General features: G+C 39.0%; 1 protein-coding gene across 2 annotated transcripts in view; it reads right to left on the bottom strand.

Annotated features, from left to right (window-relative positions):
• WDR17 (WD repeat domain 17) overlaps positions 1–19,809 on the bottom strand; it is an 88,645-nt gene that overhangs the window by 15,262 nt on the left and 53,574 nt on the right. For both annotated transcript variants that reach the window (XM_077815490.1, XM_077815491.1), the window contains exons 11-21: positions 19,601–19,687; positions 16,126–16,290; positions 13,210–13,412; positions 12,912–13,061; positions 12,688–12,818; positions 11,129–11,254; positions 7,444–7,599; positions 6,288–6,352; positions 5,436–5,568; positions 3,368–3,456; positions 611–710 (exon numbers count right to left, since the gene is read on the bottom strand). In XM_077815490.1, the coding sequence (XP_077671616.1) occupies positions 611–710; positions 3,368–3,456; positions 5,436–5,568; positions 6,288–6,352; positions 7,444–7,599; positions 11,129–11,254; positions 12,688–12,818; positions 12,912–13,061; positions 13,210–13,412; positions 16,126–16,290; positions 19,601–19,687 (1,405 nt within the window). The remainder of the gene's footprint in view (positions 1–610; positions 711–3,367; positions 3,457–5,435; positions 5,569–6,287; positions 6,353–7,443; positions 7,600–11,128; positions 11,255–12,687; positions 12,819–12,911; positions 13,062–13,209; positions 13,413–16,125; positions 16,291–19,600; positions 19,688–19,809) is intronic.

Genomic DNA, 19,809 nt, shown 5'->3' with positions numbered 1-19,809 from the left:
CAACTGATTGTCTGCTTTCTCTCCTCATCACCCACTATTTTGCAATATATCTCTGTGGGGAGGCCAGAGTGGAAAAAGGACACAATGGGACAGTAATGGTGGAGCACTGGGACCGAGTGAGAGAGAGATGATAGTGATGGTTCGAAGTAAGGTGAATTAAAAAATAAATTAACCAACAAGAAATGTATTTTTAACATTACTGTTTGCCTGTCTTGCCTATTTTAGAGTGCAAGTCTTGTATTTTCCTGTGTGTTTTCATGTAGCACAATAAGATCCCTATTCAACACAAACAGTAAACACTAATATTTCTATTTCCCTATATTTAGAACTTATATTTATTCATATAATATTACATAAAATAATTTCTCTCTTTGCCTAAAAGTGATATCCTGGCCCCACTGAAGTCAATGGGAGTTTTGTCATTGACTTTCATGGAACCAGGATTTCAATCTATCAATGTGAATGAATAAAAAGTCATACTAAATGAAAATAATGTATTTTAAAAATTACATAAATGTAGTGTGTTTTTGAAAATATGCTACAGCTGGCAATATAAAAAATAACCTATTATTGGTCTTTTCCTTTGTACAGAATAAAGAAAAAATATTACCTCAATATTCTCAACAGCTAGATGGCAACACGCTGCAAGCACCGCACGGCCATCCTGGAAATACCACTCTGCCAATTCTTTACTGACCCTGTGAAGAAGTCTGTAACAACAAAACAGGAATTCTGCAAGAACACTTCTAAAGGTAATAACGAAAACACCTGCAATCTTTATAAGTAAGGGAACCGAATACAGTTGAGCACACTAACAACTAAACCAGAGGAGTTACTGACCCACTCTATTCTGATTATTCATTGTATCAACAGCACTAGACTTCAGCAACATAATCAGACCAAGCTATTTTTTGGGTCCTGAATTTTGACTGCATCGAAGTGGAGGACTAGAAACACAAATGTCTAGTCCCATTATATTGTAAGCTCCTTGGGGCTGAGACCGTCTTTTTGTATTGTGCTTGTACAGAACCTAGCATGGTCCTGGTCCATGATTAGGGCTCCTAAAGTTATACAGATCCTAGGGCTATCAATTAATCACAGTTAACTCACGCAATTAACTCAAAAAATGAATTGCGGTTAATCACAATATATCATTAAACAATAGAATACCAATTGAAATGTATTAAATATTTTTGGATGTTTTTCTACATTTTCAAATATATCGATCTCTACTACAACACAGAATACAAAGTGTCCAGTGCTCACTTTATATTATTTTTATTACAAATATTTGCACTGTAAAAATGAGAAACAAAAGAAATAGTATTTTTCAATTCACCTCATACAAGTACTGTAGTGCAATCTCTTAATGGTGAAAGTGCAACTTACAAATGTAGATTTTTTTGTTACATAATTGTACTCAAAACCAAAACAATGTAAAACTTTAGAGCCTGTGAGTCCACCTCAGTCCTACTTCTTGTTCAGCCAACCGCCCAGACAAACAAGGTTGTTTACATTTGCAGGAAATCATGCTGCCCGCTTCTCATTTACAATGTCACCTGAAAGTGAGAACAGGCATTCGCATGGCACTTTTGTAGCCAGCATTGCAAAGTATTTATGTGCCAAATATGCTAAACAATCATATGTCCCTTCACGATTTGGCCACCATTCCAGAGGACATGCTTCCATGCTGATGACGCTTGTTAAAAAAATAATGTGTGAATTAAATTTTTGACTGAACTCCTTGGGGGAGACCTGTATGTCTCCTGTTTTACATTGTTTTATTTTTGAATGCAGTTCTTTTTTTGTACTAATTTCACATTTGTAAGTTCAACTTTTACGAAAAAGAGATGGCACTACTGTACTTGTATTAAGTGAATTGAAAAATACTATTTCTTTATCATTTTTACAGTGCAAATACTTGTAACCAAAAATAAACATAAAGTGAGCACTGTGCACTTTGTATTCTGTGTTGTAACTGAAATCAATACACTTGAAAATGTAGAAAACACCCAAAAACATTTAAACAAATGGTATTCTATTATTGTTTAACAGCGTGATTAATCGTGATAAATATTTTGAATGATATGATTAATCACAATTCATTTTTTCAATCGCTTGAGAGCTCTAACAAATACTAAGCGCTACTACGAATAAGCACCTGTGCATTTACAGGATGCTGATTTTACTACGTGCGCATCAATCCATGTCTGTCCATTTGTCCTCAGAACTGGAGCAACAGCACTACATTTTCAGAAGGTCACTCACTGTGTACATTCAAATTTACCTCAGCATCCACCTCCTTGCTCAAAAGCCTGACTATGAAAATCAGATAACTGCACAAGCAGATACTCGTGCTTGCACTTGCACACGCCCAGCTGTGCAAATATTACATGATTTATGTTTTTCAGTGTAGGTGCAAACACGGGTATGTTCACGGGTTTTATTGTGGGCACGTTTGATGGGGAGTCCACCCGACACTCTCCCTGTAGGGGTTAATGGAGGCCAGATAGGTCAATTCATCTATTAGGTGGCCGTCTGGGAGAATTAAGGCTGAAAGGACAGCCCTAATTAGGGGAAGCTCACCTGTGCAGGAACAGGTAGGGCTTCTATAAAGCCAGGGGGCTGATAGCAGAGAGGAGTGCAGGGAAGTAGTCTGTAGTCACTTTCCAGTGAATGGAGGTTATCTGGGGCTATTGAGGGTAGTGCACAGTTCACTCCTTGGGAGGAGGGATTTTGGTCTAGCACACCCACACATGAGAAAGAGTAGCGGCGGGGCATGCAGCGAGCAGGCAGAAGGGAGCCTTAAACCTGGAAAGAGCTGATTCTCCAGAATGGCTAGGAACAGGCACCACCAGCAGTGAGTGGGCCCTGTGACAGCTTGTCAGCCTTCACTATTTGAAAATTTGGCCAATAGTGTTCACTATGTGGCATATTCCTCTTTGGTGAAATGCAGTGTTGCCTTCTGGAGCAGGGGAGGGGTTATGTGCCATTAACCTGACGATACTTACTAAAACATATTTTAGTAAAGTTTTAAGTGTCATGAAAATTAAGACAGTTCTGTTGGTATTAAATAAGTCTAAAAAGTAGTCATAAGAAGCATTTCAAGCCTAATTTATCTGGAAAAATCTATTTGGAGCCAGGAGCTAACATTCACTGATGGGATCTGTTAATGCAGTAGCAGTTCATTATTAGCAGACTCTGCATTAACTAAGTATGGGAGCATATAAATGTCTGTTTCCTAGACTCCACACTACTGGTGTCAAATCCAAGTACCAAGACTTCCAGTGTAGTAATTGTGCTTTATACTCTGCACTAAAAAATTTACTGAAAAACTTAAAAAGAAGTGACTTCTCTATAGACTCACTCATTGTAATCTTCCAAATTTCCTTCAGGATTTGAAGATCCATTTGATGCTGAAAGCTGTAAGATTTGCATATTTCCCTCACAAGCTGCCTAGAAACCAACAAATTAATCCATCAATCATAAAATACTTTTTCAACCAGATAATTTGACAAAGAATCCCTTTTGAAACCTGAGACTGTAAAGGAAATATTCTAACTAATAAACTAGTTTAGAACAACTCTGTTCCCAGGACCTTCTCAGCCATGCAGGGGCATAAGAGGAAGCAAGACACCCCCACATCCCTAATGCAGCTGAAGTAGGTCTTCCCAGATTTCAGGGCCAAGGAAATGGTGGAGAGCAGGGGTTACATGACAGATACTCCCTTTTCTAGAAGCAAATGGAAAGAATGAAGAATAAGCAGAGTCGTGGCTCTGCTCCTCAATATGCCTGCCAGCAGAAATAGATGCCTGTGAAAATTCAGGGCTGCAGAAAATTACTTCCCACCTGGAGTAAGACAGGAGCAGCCCAGGACTCTGTGACAATTCCTCCTGGACTCCACCTGGGGCAATGCAGCTATATGCCACTAAACAGTCACGGCTGAATCAAAATGCTCAATATAGCCTTTAGTGATTTTATTGCTTAAAACTGTTATTTGATTAAGTCTTCGAAACAAAAAAGGCCAACAATGCTATGAACTACAGCAAAAGCATCATGGTGATGTTTCCCAGTGCCAAACAACTAAAAAGATCAATCCTAGCTGTATTGCTTTAAGGTTCAAGGAAAATAATTAGGCTGTGTATAAGTATACATCTAAGCTTTTTCCTCAGAGTATAACAACTATTGAACAAAAGCAATGTGAACACATGGGATTTAAAAACCAAAACAAAACATGCATCAATAGTTCACAATGATTTAAGCTAAGACCACAAAAGCATTCTACGGTAGTCAGGCCCAAGATAAAGCCTTAGGGCCATCTTACTTACTTATTTATGCATGTAAGCTCTTTAAAATCAATGGAAACCACTTGCAATGAATAAAGCAAGAGAGAGTTGACATTCAGTGGAAAAAATAGGTAAACTATTCTGTCTTCTAAACATCATCTTACAGACATGATCCTACATCCTTTCTGCACCATGAGCTCAAATACGAATTTGGGGTGGCACAAAGAAGGCAAAAATGGGTAACAAATATTTTCAGAGCTGGCTTAATAGTCACACTGAACACATTAACAAAGTCAGGTATTTAAAACTGTACATTTTCTGTAATATTCTGAATTTTAGGAGCACATTTTTAGCACTTGGCTGCATAGTTTCATTGAATACATTCACTATCCTGCTTTTTTTTTTTTTTTTGTATTTACATTAATCAAACTATTTGTTGTGAAGATCCTCTGAAAGATAGGATAGCATTTAGAACAGTGCAGAATCATCCTAACAGTGGCCCAATCCTGTACCCGTTAAAATCAATGGCAATTTTGTCAATTACTTCCATGTAACAGAATGAGGTATAAAATCTCCAAGTAGGAGACTCCTTTCATGGTTTCCAAGTCAGAGTTGGCCAGCTGAATACATGAGTGACATGTGGGGTTGGGATTTTTGGCCATTTAACAGAAGTGCATGTGTCTGACCTATTAAATATACTCTTCATCTCAGATTTAATGCGGAAAGGTCAGCAACGAATCACTAAATTAACCCCCTCTCCAAAAGTATTTACTCACTAGCTCAGGGGTTCTCAAACTTTTTTTGCTGGACCCGCCTCTGAAAATACTTCAGGCTGGGATGACCTCCGGCCCCGCCCCAGAAGTGATCGTAAATTACTGTACATACCACTAGGAGCATACTCGTGATACTGCCAGCTTTACTTCTGTGCTGCTGCTGCTGGTGGCGCTATCTTCAGAGCTGGGTGGTCAGAGAGTAGCGACTGCTGTACCCCTCTCCTCCCCCAGCTTGCTCTCCTCCCGAAAACATTTTTTTATCTCGTGACCCCCTTACAATAGCTTGTGACCCCTTTTTGGATTGGAACCCCCAGTTTGAGCAATGACGCATTAGCCCATGATAAATATGGACCAAGAGCCGTGTCAGCAATAATACCTGTGCGACAAGCAGAGCCTCTTTAAGTTGGCCTCTTGAAGTAAAAAAAGTGACTAGTTTCTCCACATCACCAGTAGCTATGCAGTATGGGATGACATCATCATTTTCCTCCTGAATTAACTGGTCAGCTCTCCTAAATGAAATTAAGGATGACCTGGCTGTTTAGTTTTATTTGGTGTTAAATATATTTATAGCACACCAGTGGTATATTTAGCAGTAGATGTACCCATCTGCCTTTCCAGACTCCAAGACACGGTGGGTATGTCTACATAGCTCATAGCAGCGAGCCTCCCAGCCTGGTCAACAGCTTTGGGATCATTGCTAAAAACTGCTGTGTAAACAGCACTTTGAAGTTGTGGCTATGGCTGGAGCTCAGACTGTGAAGCACCTCCCCTCCCATGCTCTAGGCTTCAGAACCTGAGCTCCAACCCAAACTGCTGTATCTACACAGCTATTTTTAGCATGGTAGCACAAAGCCAAGTCTGTCAACACAGGCTCGGAAGCTTGCTGTCCCAGGCTGTGTAGACATATCTTTACAAGCTATACAAGATTCTCCCATGAAGACACCACATGAAAAGATTTCAAGCCTCATCACCGATTCTACACCCAACCCTTAAACTTACTGAATAATATTGTTTTAAAATGTTCCAAGCTCTCTCTCTCTGGAATCCCTATTGAAATCCTCGCTCATTCCATCACAAATTTTAACGAACAATAAAAGCAACATCACTGGAATGTTGAAAAAGATGCCAGATACAGTTTACTTTACTAGTATTGATTATTTATATTTGTCTTGGTTCTTTGCTCAATTGTAACTTATAATATGCATAAAATAATGTGTTTTAGCCTTACCTTTGCATTAGCTTCTTCCAGTATTTCATAGATACACCTGGTGCAACTGAGAGTGCTTTGTCCCACTGAAATACATGTTATACATGAAAATTTTACGTTTAGAAATAGTTTCAATCAATTACATGTCTTTTCCATTAAAAATAAAATTGTCATGAGGTAAAAAAAGAACAAAAAATTCTGTGCTACTTTTTACTTGTAAATTGGTACTCCAGAATGAATGTAACTAATGCCCAGATTTAAAAAGGTATTGAGGTACGTTCCTAAATATACAGATGGGCACTTCTGCAGATCCCACTTAAGTGAGTTAGGGCTTTTGTAAATCTAGTTAGGTACCCATGTGCTTTGTTAGAGCATAAATACCCGTTTAAAATGTCATGTTCGGTTCCATGTTTGCCATCTTTTGGGGCCAGATTTACAGAGTTATTTTTTCAGAACATAAAAACGCTTTAAATTCTGTGTCAGTCTTATGGACCATAAAGAGCATCACAATTCACGGGGTGTTGTGTACATTATTCCTCAATAAGATTGTTTTAGGAGTTATTTTAAGCAAATCTATTATTGCACCCATCATCATAATGTTGAAATGCAAACAAACTGTTTTTATAATTTATTTATTTCTGTTAGTTTATTTATTTATCCAATTTTCTCTTTATTGTTTGCAAAGTTTTCTCTGCAAGATCAGCATTGGAATACACACACACACACACATGCACAATTAGCTTTGTTTTAAGCAGATGTATTTCTTACTAGTTACTGAAACTAAGTGACTGTTTCATTAAATGCAAAAATGACACAATAGATAAGGAATACCTGAAATGCTATCACAAAGTGCCAACCTTAGATATAGCAACAGCATTTTAACAGAGAACAAATAACCATGGTTTAGTCTTCACTGATGCTATGACACAAAAACCCGAAAATATACCATTTTAGTTTGTACTTCAGTTAAAAGTCATCTGTTCTGAGCAACCAATTTTGTTAACCCCTTGTGTGTTTACTTTAGCCAAGTTTCACGGTATATGTTAAAACCATCAAAATTGCAGGAAGATCAGTCTTTGCTGGATTTATAACTCTTTTGTTTTCTCTCATGCAGAGGTAGTATTTACTAGACTTTTATACTGTATTTAGTTCTTCATTAGTTGGTTTAGTACTTTACCTCTCCAAGCTCCACCATAAGTTCACAGTATCTCTGAATTTGTCCTAATCTTAAGTGTATTTCCGCGGCTTCCTTTAGCCTTTCCTCCTTGCTAGGTGCACCAATACCTCCTCCAAATTTGGACATTTTTACTGTTGTTAGTTCTTGGGCTTTGGACTAGTAAAGAAAGAAAGCACTATGCTTATTTTCTTTCTGATTAATACAATTATTGCTAAGACAAGTAAGTATTAAAATCAAACATTTTAAAGGCAATATTAAAAGTGCCATTTGAGAAGCTAAACAACAGTTTTTTCACTAAAGACCTTAAACATTGAAGAGATTACGTTGAACTATTACATTGCTATACCCATTGCATTATGGCTAATTAGTTGTATTCATATATTTCTTTCATTCCATTATCCTGATTCATATTTGTTTGGATTATATATATTTTCATTTAATTCCATTCTTAGAACTTGTTGATATCTTATACATACCCATATGCCACCCCATAAAAATCATTACCTTGTATTTTTTTGAAAACTCATTAAACACACATTTTGTGTAAACACACAAATGGGGGGAGGGGGAGTGGTGATGGTAACTAAGGCCCTTAGTTCTGATGGGAATATGGAGCTGAATCTAAGTGAGGGTAGGATTAGGGTAGGTGGGTTTTGTTTCTGCCCTTGAATCCTCATAACCTGCCATGTCCCATTCCCTCCATGACTATTTATATTTTTAACCATAATGGAGGTAAAGATTTCAGTTATGACTAATAAAAGGAGAAGAGGAATTTTCCCATGTGCTAACTGTATACAAGAGAAATTATTTATATAGAGGTAAAATACAAAAATCACATTGTCTTAACTAAGTAAGAGAAATAAGGCAAAAGTGAATTTTTCTAACCCTCCTCCCATGTAAAGGGCTCTAATTTTATCTCAACTATCTCCCAGTCATAGCTGCACTTGTTACAATTTTTGCATTCGTGACTTCACAGCACCACCTACTGAAGATGGAGATTGAATCAGACCTTTACAGAAGTGGGTAATGCAGGGATCAGTTCTTGGCCATACGTTATTTAACACTGATTAATGACCTGAAAGAGACCCTTTCAGAGAACAGTTCCATTGCCTGCATCTACAGGTGTTTACACGTTTCTCAAGAAGCAACAGAATAAAACTGACCTAACTCTTGCCAGTTTCATTGTTCTCTACAATATTCTGAAATAGCAGCAGTGAAAAAAGCAACAACACTCTAGACAGTTTTTACTTTGCAGTAGTTTAAGGAAACCTAAGAGCAAACAGCATAGGTGTTAGAGCGCATTGTCTGCAGACTTAGGAGACCAATACTGAGGATGAGTTAATCCTGAAAATGTGAACTGAGTGTATCTACACAACCATAAGGGCTGGATTTTTTAAAGTTTTTAGGGGAAAGTTTAGAGTTTTGCAGAATTTGATGGCATTTGCACAGAAAAAACCCTACATGCCATGTTAGTGGAGGTTTCAAGCCCTACTCTCAATTTTTTGTCTTTTTTTCTAAAGCTGTGATTTGAATGTGCCTAATTCAAATGTAATTATGGAAGTTTGATCCTGAGGGATATTATGAAGACAAAGAGATTTTCTGTTTGCTTTTGCTTTTTCAGTAACATATTATCAGAGTAAGATGTGTGCTGAATTATAAACATCATGGTTACATAAATCAAGTTATCTGACACATTGAACATCAAAGTGCATAATAACAAGAGTTAGTAGTCTGACTCCACAGCGCAGGCTGCTAGAATGTTTTCATTTTTCCATTGTTTTGAAACGCTCTCTCTGTTTTTAACAGACCATAATCTAGCATTTTACCACTCAACATAAGGGGTAATCACAGGTGCTTCTAATACAGGGCAGAACAGTACAGAGAACTGCAAGTAAGATGTTTATCATGAGTTCTCCTTTGCATAGCAACTAAATCAACAGAGTAGCTGTGTGTTCAAACCTTTGCTTTCATTTACTCCTGTTGTTCCTATTAATGTGTGAGAAGAGAGACAGGCGGAGTCCAGGACAAGGCAGAAATAACAGCTTTTTACAAAAGAAAAAAGGAAAAAATGGGAGATGGGAGAAATTTGTATTATTTGTATTACCGTAGCAGTAGCAACTAGATGTCTCAGTCATGGCGAGGATCCCATTGTGCTGGGTGCTGCACAAACAAAGTAAAAGATGGTTCCTGCCCTATAATCCAGACACAGTAAGTGGATTTAACAAACAATTGGACACCCGTACTGGCAGTTTCCCTTAGGCATCATTGTAGACTGGATCCTAAGAGGGATTTGAAGGAAATCAAAGTATCAAATTTACAGACTGCCTTTGGGGTGGGTGAGGAATGAGAAGGTTGTTCCATGAGTAAGAATAGCATGAAAGGAAGTGTGTGGTTAGTTGTGGGAGAAGTGGACAAATGGGCTATGCATCATTGGTAGAGCCAAGAGTGGGAGATAATGTCATAAAATACAAGAACCTAACAGGGGCTAAGCTGTTGAAAGGTCTTAAAGATAAGGACCAAAGGCAGTGCAATACATCCTTGTGACAGGGTAGTCTGCCCCTAAAGAATAAGGTACCTAGGGGTCAGTCCATCCCCATCATGTAACATGGCCCTTCAAGATTTTGAAAGGTCAGATGTATATAAAAGGACCTAAGAGATATAGAAAGAAAGGAAACGGTCCTGGAAATAATTGGGGTTTTTGGGGCAATCCAAACACTGTGTCTTTATGGGCACTGGCCAGGAGCCTTGCAGACAGGGCAGGACAAGGCTCCCCTCTCACCCAACCAACTGGGGATGAGGTGAGGGAAATGGACCAGCTTAAATACTGCCTCCTCTGTCATTGCAGAGCAGACACTAGCAGAAGAAGTCTGGATGCTGAACCCTCTGAGCCTGAGAGTTAACTGAGGAAAAGAGGCCAGCTAAAGGAGAAGGAGGCTAATGCCTCTGGTTGGCTAAATTACAACCCAGCTCCAGAGAGGAGAACTGGAAACTCCTATCTTAAGGAGAGAAGTAATAATTATCTGAATTACCCAGGTCCAGGAGGAGGGGTGTGGCTCCTGGCTTAAAGAGAAAGAGGGTGACTGTTTCATGGACCTGTCCCAGAAGGAAAGCTGGGGACTCCTATTTTGAGAAAGCGATGATGTAAAGTGCTACCCCAACTCCAGGAAGGGGGCCTAAGAGATCTCTTGAACAGGGGCAGGGAGCTGACCAGGACTCTTATACAGACTGAGTGTGGGGTGAAGTGAGATGACTATCAAAAGTGAGTTACACTTTCTAGAAAGATTTAGTAAATCAGACCCCATGAAGGGGGTACATGTTTTGAATTAATCTAGTCTGGGTAACTGATTGAAAGAACCCAAGGGGGTGCTGCATGCAAAGCATCTGCAGGGCCATGAAGGGGTGTGCTGGAGGGCAGTGCCCCATGAGAGTCCACAAGGAAAGAAGAGCCGTACTGGAGATGTGATCCAATGCCTCTGTCAATAATCCATGTTTCACTTGTGTCCATGAGCTTTATCCTCACATCTGATTTTTTGCAAAAAGAAGAAATGTCTACCTTTTTTCTAAAATGTGACTGCTTTTCATTGTAAGTGTTCAGCTTTGTAAAGCAGTGGATTTTCATATTTTTATAACTAAAAAATAAAACTACTGATGTACAAGTTTCACATAGTCTGCATACTTCACTTACCATTCTAAATCTAACCAGATGTTTCATATGCATAATTCCTTTGCAGTAGTTCTGTGGAAGCAAGCTATCGTCCTGTCCTTTTATTACAGCAACGAGGTCCCATAAATTTTTACTGCCTCCTGGAGGCTGAAATAATTTAAAAAAAGAAACAGATTACAATAATGTGCTAGAGATATTAAAATGAAACCTGCAAAGGATATGGTATGAATTTATTAGTCAGTTCAAAGGTAAACATTTTCAGAATCTATCAGGTTAGACACACACTACAGTCTTTCGAATAAGAACTATTAGTGCAGTTAAGTGTATCAAGATGAGACCTGTATCAGTTATATATCCACAAAGCACAACATACTTATACACATACAGAGCACACACATACCACATGTGTGGAGAGGATATCTGTAGAAAACTGAAGAAGCATATGAAAAATTGCAGAAGTGTCATAAATAAAGAACACATGATGGTGTCATATGGAGGTTTTACTGCCATGAGTTAGAAGTGGTTGCATTACTCATATATGGCAAACTAACAAATGATATGCATCATCCTAAAAGAACGCTGATAAAACCTTTGTTCATCACTATACCATCATTCATTTACTATATGCCATATGTATTACAGAAAGGCTATTTTGGGAATGTTTTAGTGAAGTTTTAAAAGTTTTAATGGGTCTAATTCTTGTATCCCTCTGCCTGTAAAGCCAGGTACCTAGGTTACCATGAGTCTAGGGCTCAGAGATAGATTAAATTAAAACTAAAAAAATATTAAAACACCATTAAAGTAATCTGAAAAGCCTTTTTAGAGATAAAAGTATCATAAGTTTAATGCCTGAACTGGGAGCAAGCACTGGGTCCCAATTCTAGTCCTAAGAGTTTAGGAATAGGACTTCAAGTTGGACAGACTTTACTAGTAGTGACGAGAGCTTATGAAAAAAATTCCAGAGACTTTCTGATGCATGAGAAATTATGATATATTTACATTTGCTTTCATCCCAAATCAAAAGGAAACACCAAAATATTGATATTTTTTGCAGAACAAATTTCCATAACATTCTGATTCAGAATTTTTTGTTTCTATGTTTTTGACTGAAGCAAATGGGGCCAGTAGGTGAGAAGGGGGGGTTGGGTAACCCGGAATTACAACTGACCTGAAGCAGCTCAGACAACCGTAGAGCTTAATGCAGACTCAACCCAACCTGAAACACTTCACTTTGACAAACAAACAATATGTTTAATTTTGGGTGGACAAATTAAAGCAATTTTATTGATTTTCTCAATGGAAAATTCTACTGAAATTTATCTACTGCAGTGGAAAATTAGGATTTTGATTACACAATATTTTCTGATGAGGAAATATATCATTTGAAATTTTTAAACCAGCTCTAGGAGGGACATTTTTCCATCTACAAACTATCACAAAGCAGAAGTCCTCCTTGCATATTCTGAACCTATATTGAGGGAAATAGTACATGGGGAGGGGAGAAGAAAGAAGAAACTTTTCTTTTGCAGTTTAATTTAAGGACTACATTCACGCGCAACATGTTGATGTGGAATACTTACTGACAAACATTCTGAAAACCACCTTAGTTTTTTCCCTCGAGGATTACCAATCAGCTTGTCCACCTCCTGTTTAACATCCCTGGATACTTTACCACATAGCAAGGGAGGAGCACCTGGTTCCACAGCACGATCTAATCAACACAAATGTTTTTGCACACAAACATTTTATTAAAGGTAGTCTAACACAAATCAAATGAAAGTAACAGAATTTATAATTTACCTACCAGTATTGCCAATGATCTCATCCCAAGATCTGTCTGCCAGGATATTTATTTGGAGAGGGTTTATCAGAGGTGTTAAAGACCAAAGTCTCACAGTGGAGTCACGAGAACAAGAGGCCATAGTGAATGGACGACTAGGATGACATGTTAATCCTAATAGAGAGACCATTTTAAACATTATTCAGACAATTAAATTTATCTGCTAATTAGTTTAAGGAAAATATATTATGGACTTTTAAGGTATCACAAATACATTTTAGCAAAATAAGAATGGAAACATTAACATTTAAAACTATATTACCATATACATCTGCACCATGATCATAAACTGTGTCTAGACAGGTTCCATTTCTTGTGTCCCACACCCGAATTGTATAGTCCCAGCTGCCTGATATTAATAGGTAAGGGATTTCAGTATTCCACATTAGTCCCCGTACTGGTGCTGTATGTCCACTAAGAACATTTATACAAGCATCTTGTGTATAATCCCATATTCGAACAGTGCTGAAAACAAGACACAAAAAGCATATATCCATCAATATACCAAAACATGAACACACCTGTACATTCAGCAAAATTCTGAAGTTCATATTTCACATGGAGTATTTACTTACCTAGATTTACACACACTGAAATACAAGAGCTTTTATCCAATGCTTTGGGCACCCTATACACTTTGTTAAAAGAACACTAAAATAAAGAGACCCATCAGTTCAATTCAAATATACCGTGACAGGAAAAATATAACTGAAATTCATAGATTAAAAGATTCCAAAGCCAGAAGGGATCATTGTGATAATCTAGTCTGGGCTCCTGTGTAACACAGGTATAGAACTTCCCCAAAATAATTGCTTGACATCCCCAAACTGTGGGGTGCACCCCTCTAGGGGGGGCACAGAGGAACATTCTGGGGAGGGTGGGTGGCGGGGCTTGGGCCAGCCCTCCTGGGGAGTGTGGAGGGAGCATCATCCAGCCCCACTCCACCCCCAGATCCATTCCTGGCCCTGGCCCCACCCGTGGCCCTGGCTTCCAGCCCCGCTCCTGGCCCCACGCCCAGCCCCAGCTCCACACCTGGATGCAGCAGCTAGCCCCTGCCACAGCCTGGCCACGGCTCCCCTCCCAGCCACAGGTCCCAGTCCCAGCCCCATCCCCACCACCACCCCTAGCCTCAGCCACTAGCTGGGCTCTGTTCCCGCCCTGGTCCCAGACCCGCCCCCAGCTGTGGCCCCAGCCTTGGCCCTCTTACCCCATCTGCCACCCCCTGATCCTCCGGAGCCACGGCCCCACTCCCAGCCCCAGTTTGGGCGGGGGGGGGGGGGGGTTGCAGACAGGAGTAAGAGGAGGGGCGCAACACTGAAAAGTTTGGGGACCACTGTTCTCGAGCATATCTTTAAGAAAAACATCCAGTCTTGATTTTAAAATTATCAGTGATCGAGAATCCGCCACAACCCTTGGTTAGTTGTTCCAATGGTTAATTACTCTCACTGTTAAAAAAAACTACACCTGATTAACAGTCTGAATTTGTCTAGCTTCAACTTCTAGCCATTGGGTCATATTACACCTTTCTCTGCTAATCAGCAGTTCTCAATGAGTGGTCCGCGGCCCTCTGGGGGGCCGCAGGCAGGTTTCAGGGGGTCCACCAAAATAAATCAGAGAGCAGGACCGGCGCTAGACTTGCTGAGTTCCAGGGCAGAAAGCCAAAGCCTGAGCCCTGCTCCATGGGGCTGAAAGCTAAAGCCCAAGTAACTTAGCTTTGCAGGGTCCCCTGTGGCGTGGGGCCCTGGGCAATCGCCCTGCTTGCTACCCCTTAACACTGGCCCTGGCTTTTAACCTACTGGATATGCAGAAAATCCAGTTGAGACACAGGTGGGCCGTGGAATTTTTATAGCATATTGGGGGGGGGAGGGGGGCTCAGAAAGAAAGAGGTTGAGAATCCCTGTGCTAGATTGCAGAGCCCATTATTAAATATATGTTCCCCATGTACGTACTTACAGACTGTCAATCAAGTCACCCTTTAACTAAACTTGTTAAACTAAACAGATTGAGCTCTTGAGTCTATCACTATAAATAATGTATTAAATTAAATCAAATCAGCCCTCCTTTCCTGCCCTGCACAATCCCAGGCCTACACCTAGGCCTGCTCTACACTCCTTACAAACTACGGAAAGAAAGAGGGTCTTGCAGTGCACCTTGAAGGCTACCAAACTCAGGCTGTTATGGACTGAGGGAGGAAGTCAGTTCCGAAGTCCCAAGCCCCTAATGGGGAATATCCTGCCAGTTGCCCCTTCTCTCTTATATTGAATGGGTTTCATCTCAAATGCCTCTGCTGACAACAACTATGGCAGTTTGCCACAAAAGAGAGGCATACTCCTCGATAAAAAAGGTCCCAGGCCATTTAGAGTTTTATAGGTCAAAATCAACATCTTAAAATTAATATGGAAAAGAACATGCTCAGAGCACAAATTGTGGAGTACAGGTTTAATATGCTCAAAAAATGCTGCCAAATTCTGTCAGTATAAGTATTTGGGCAGACAATACCTTTGTTTAAAATATACGTCATGACAGGTACTTGTATTTTATAGCCTTATGCTTATTACCATATTTATTTGCCTTTGTAAAATGAAAGATCCTACTGTGTGTTTATGTATAATTTCTATGGTATGCTTCTCACTAATAAACTCAAATTGTTCTGAGTTAGCCTTACAGGAGCATAACAATATTCAGAATGACTTCCAAGCAGAAATTCAAAGGGAAAGGTCTTGCCACATAACTTTGAAGTGTCCTCTTCTACATACTGCCCTTTTTACCACCCACCTACAATGGCCATCCACAGATGCTATTCAGTCTATCATACTCTAGATAGTCACACAAGGGAATCTTATTCCCTCCACTCACAGGGTCTTGGATGCAATGTGAGTATTTAGTATCATCCCAATATAATTTTTAAGTGGTAGGTGGCAGTCACTGACTCCATTATCTGGGTAGAGTATAGAGCGTTGTAGTCATGTATCTGTCACATGGCTTCCTCAGGCACTAGCACTGCTCCTCAGGCATGGAGCCAAGCCAGGATCTGTAATGTGGAGGAGGCAGGGCTACAGTTTGGACCTGACATGTTATTCACAGACACAATGATAGTAATGTTGGGGTTTTTTTTAATAGTGTCAGCACCAGTGCAACTTGAGACCTTAAGTCTCTCTCAGAATCTAAGAATACACACCCATCATCAGAACCACTGCAGAGGATTCCTTCTCTCAGAGGAGACCACCTTACATGAAACACCTTTGCGGTATGCCCCGTAAAAACCTTCAGTGGCTGATCAGAGCTAGTTGCTAGGTAATAAACACGAACATTTTTATCTTCACATCCAGTGGCTATCATATCTCTGCAAAATGACAACAGTACAATCATCAGCTATTGGAGTCAGTAGAAATATATTGTTTTTAATTCGAAAAAATACAAATGTAGCACGCCTTTTAATGTATATCTCAGAAAAATTGACTTGTATTTGCTTTTTTTCATTTAATCTCTAACAGTTAAAATTATGCTTTAGTATATGATATACAACTACAAACAGTGGGATAGACCCTCAGCTAGTGTAAATAGGCAAAGTTCCATGAATTTCAATGGAGCTATAAAATTTACACCAGAATCTAGCCCATTATTTGTCAATAAATCTACTGAGTACACAGTAACAACAGAATAATTTTTTGCACCTATCATTAACTCTGCCTAAAGGAAAAATTTACAAAATAAATGAACTGATCTGTTTCCTGTTGTTCTTTTCTCTGCTATTCCTTAAAGCCTGGTTGCCATATTTACAAAACAAGGTTTTAAATAATAATACTGTCTGTATGTGTTGTGCTCAGGATTAGGCTATGTATATAATTACAGAATTTTAAAAAAAAGGAATAAATTGAAACGGTACTTGAAAAAACAGAATAAATGGAAATGGTATTTGAAATGAAGGTCAAATAGTGACAGAAAAATAAGTGATAAAGTCACATATCCATCACTATGTATTTTATTTTTAACCATTTCCTTATGGAAAAGTCATCCAGCTGTGTCCAGTTCTCCCATTATTTCACTGCACCCAATCTGACCTCCTAGTTGCTGAACCTTCCCTTTCCACCCACATCCAGCAGCTATGACAAACTCCCCTGCAGTTTTCTCTCCCCCAGCATGCACTCAGATTGCTGCAAGATTAGTATTAAAAATTCAACATTACAATTTAAGTCAACCTCATAACCTCACAAACACAACAGATCAGATATTATTTTTGCTTTTATATATTGTTAATAAGGTGCTATCATCAGCATAGTATGAGCAAGCACTGCAGAGAGAACATAAACGTTTGATTCAGCAGATGTATAGAAATTTCAGTCCACTCCTTTTCAAAAAAGCAGTTCAACTGTTATCTCCGTTTCCTACAGATATTCTGGCAATTAACTGTGTTCTGCAAATGATTACTTTTAAAAAAGCTGTTTAGTATTCTTATTTTGAAAAAATGAAGTGCTTTCTGGAAAGTTTAAAGATCACACTCTAAATTATCTTTTTCTTATATTATCAGTTAAAATAAGTTAGCCTACATGATGATATTCATGTTTGCCTTTTCTAAGCAAATATTTTTGATCATATTAAAATACTAGCAAAGACTAGGAGGGAGAAAATTATACACCACAGACTGTAGACACCTTTTAAAACTGAAGTCTTCCAGGGTTCTTAAAATCACCTCTTTGTGTAAGATGAGGTCTGTCCCATAGTTTGACAGGGGAGTTTGACGTGAATGGACCATAAGGAGGAAAGGAAACAAAGTGGCTTGCTATTGCCACATGAAGGGGCTAGAAAGAAGCAGACACTTCTGTTTCCCCGCTAAGACAAGCTGGACCACCATCAGAACAAGCTATAGGAAACTGGGGAGAAGCCACAGCCAAATTAGCCACACTGAAGTTTCTATGGGGAAGGGGCCCCTCTGCTTCCTATCTATTTGCAGCTTCTCACAAATATCTGAAAAATTATTCCCCCAAAGCCAAATATTAAAATTTTGACCAATATTTATGGGAACACTTGCTCATAGTCTATATTTGTATAGAAAATATACAAACTTGGTTTTCCAAATAGATTTTTTTTTAGTTGTATGCACTCAGGAAAGATTATGCAGATTTTGTGTTTTTTGTTCCTTTTGTAACCAATTTACACCGTTCTTGGATTTACGCACTACAAATGCTCTAACTTTTTGTAATTATTCCAATGGAATATATTTTATTATATATATTTTTATAGAATCATAGAATATCTGTTGGAAGGAACCTCAGGAGGTCATCTAGTCCAACCCCCTGCTCAAAGCAGGACCAATCCCCAATTTTTGGCCCAGATCCCTAAATGGCTCCCTCAAGGATTGAACTCAAAACCCTGGGTTTAGCAGGCCAATGCTCAAACCACTGAGCTACCCCTGCCCCTATCAGTGTTGCTAAATTAAACATAATCATTTATGTTTCTCCAAGTCAGTTGCATCACTGACACAATGCATCTTTTTTTTAAGTTTAGCTATACTGAGGGTATGTCTATGCAGAAACTGGGAGGGTGCTTCCCATTGTGGGTAGACAGACTTGCACTAGCTCAAGCAGAGCTAGCGTGTGTCTACCCTCCTGTGCTGGGAAGCATCCCCCCAAGCTGCTGTGTGGATATACAATCAAGGTTTCCCATTTATTCCTCACCTTCTTTCTGATGATCTCAAATGGGAAACCTGTTGAATCTTTATTAGTTTGAAGAACTGGAACTCTCCTGTTTAGAGGTACAATTGTGTGTTCTGATTTATGGATGTTAAATACTAACATGACCCATTTCTAAATTATTTGTTCACAAGTGGGACATCAATCAAGGTTTTATTTTAAAATGAAGCATATGAAAATACATGATGTAAATTTTAAATAATGCTTTTTTTTCAGCCATGAGAAGAAGCCAAGTCTGCTAAGCTTCAGTGGCACATGATTCCATACGTCAGCATACAGTTTTTCCTATGAAGCACATGACCAAATGGTTAATGTGAGCTTTTTCAAAAAACTCACAGTCTTGAAGACTCTCCTCTTCTGGAAGCCAAGCCACTGGTTCCTGTCCCACTCTGCCTCCCGTTGCACCCCAAAGTAGACTTGCAGTGCAGTTCTACTCTGAAAAATGGCTCATAAGCATGGCATTGGGTCTCTCACTGACTTCCATGCTCCTAGCCCTGCAGATTCACTCAGAGCGAAGTGGAGTTCTTTTCTTCTCATACATCATCACCAGTAACACAAGATCTAAAGGCCAAACATGTCTTTTACACCTGTATCATCCCCACTGCCTTCAATGAGGGCAGAATATTTGGCCTGCAGATTTTATATTACTGGTGATGCTGCATAAGGAAAGGAATTTGAAGTGATCCTCAGCACCCAGATTGACATTTAATGATATTTTTACAGTCCTATTATTAGGACAGAACTGCACATCAAGGATGGCAGTGTAGCTCATGTTAAATAATAATGTCTATAAATAAGAAAGAGTAAATTGGCCTTTTACAGTATGGTCCCAGGATTCTTTGCCTTTACAAAACTAGGTCAATACACTGATATCACATTTTAAATACCTTTGCATTATCTTGATGGTCATTCATGTAAGCTGTAAATGTTGTTAGTTAATTAATTCAATTAACTATTACTCACTTGTTGTTTTGGCTCCAATCACAACCAAAAACTGCAGCTGGATGTTTGTACTTGTGAAGAACTTTGCCATCAATGGTTCGAATAATACTGAAATCAATTACAATATGGTAATAAGAAAAAAAACCCAACATACTCAGTAGGACAACCCAGGTCAAAATTGATTTTATGTGCATCTATAATCAACATAAGGAGTCAGATTGCAGAAGTGC

The sequence above is a fragment of the Eretmochelys imbricata genome, chromosome 4 (assembly GCF_965152235.1).
Source record: "Eretmochelys imbricata isolate rEreImb1 chromosome 4, rEreImb1.hap1, whole genome shotgun sequence".
In the NCBI taxonomy this organism is placed as follows: Eukaryota; Metazoa; Chordata; order Testudines; family Cheloniidae; genus Eretmochelys; species Eretmochelys imbricata.
This window is presented reverse-complemented; position numbering and strand designations above follow the sequence as displayed.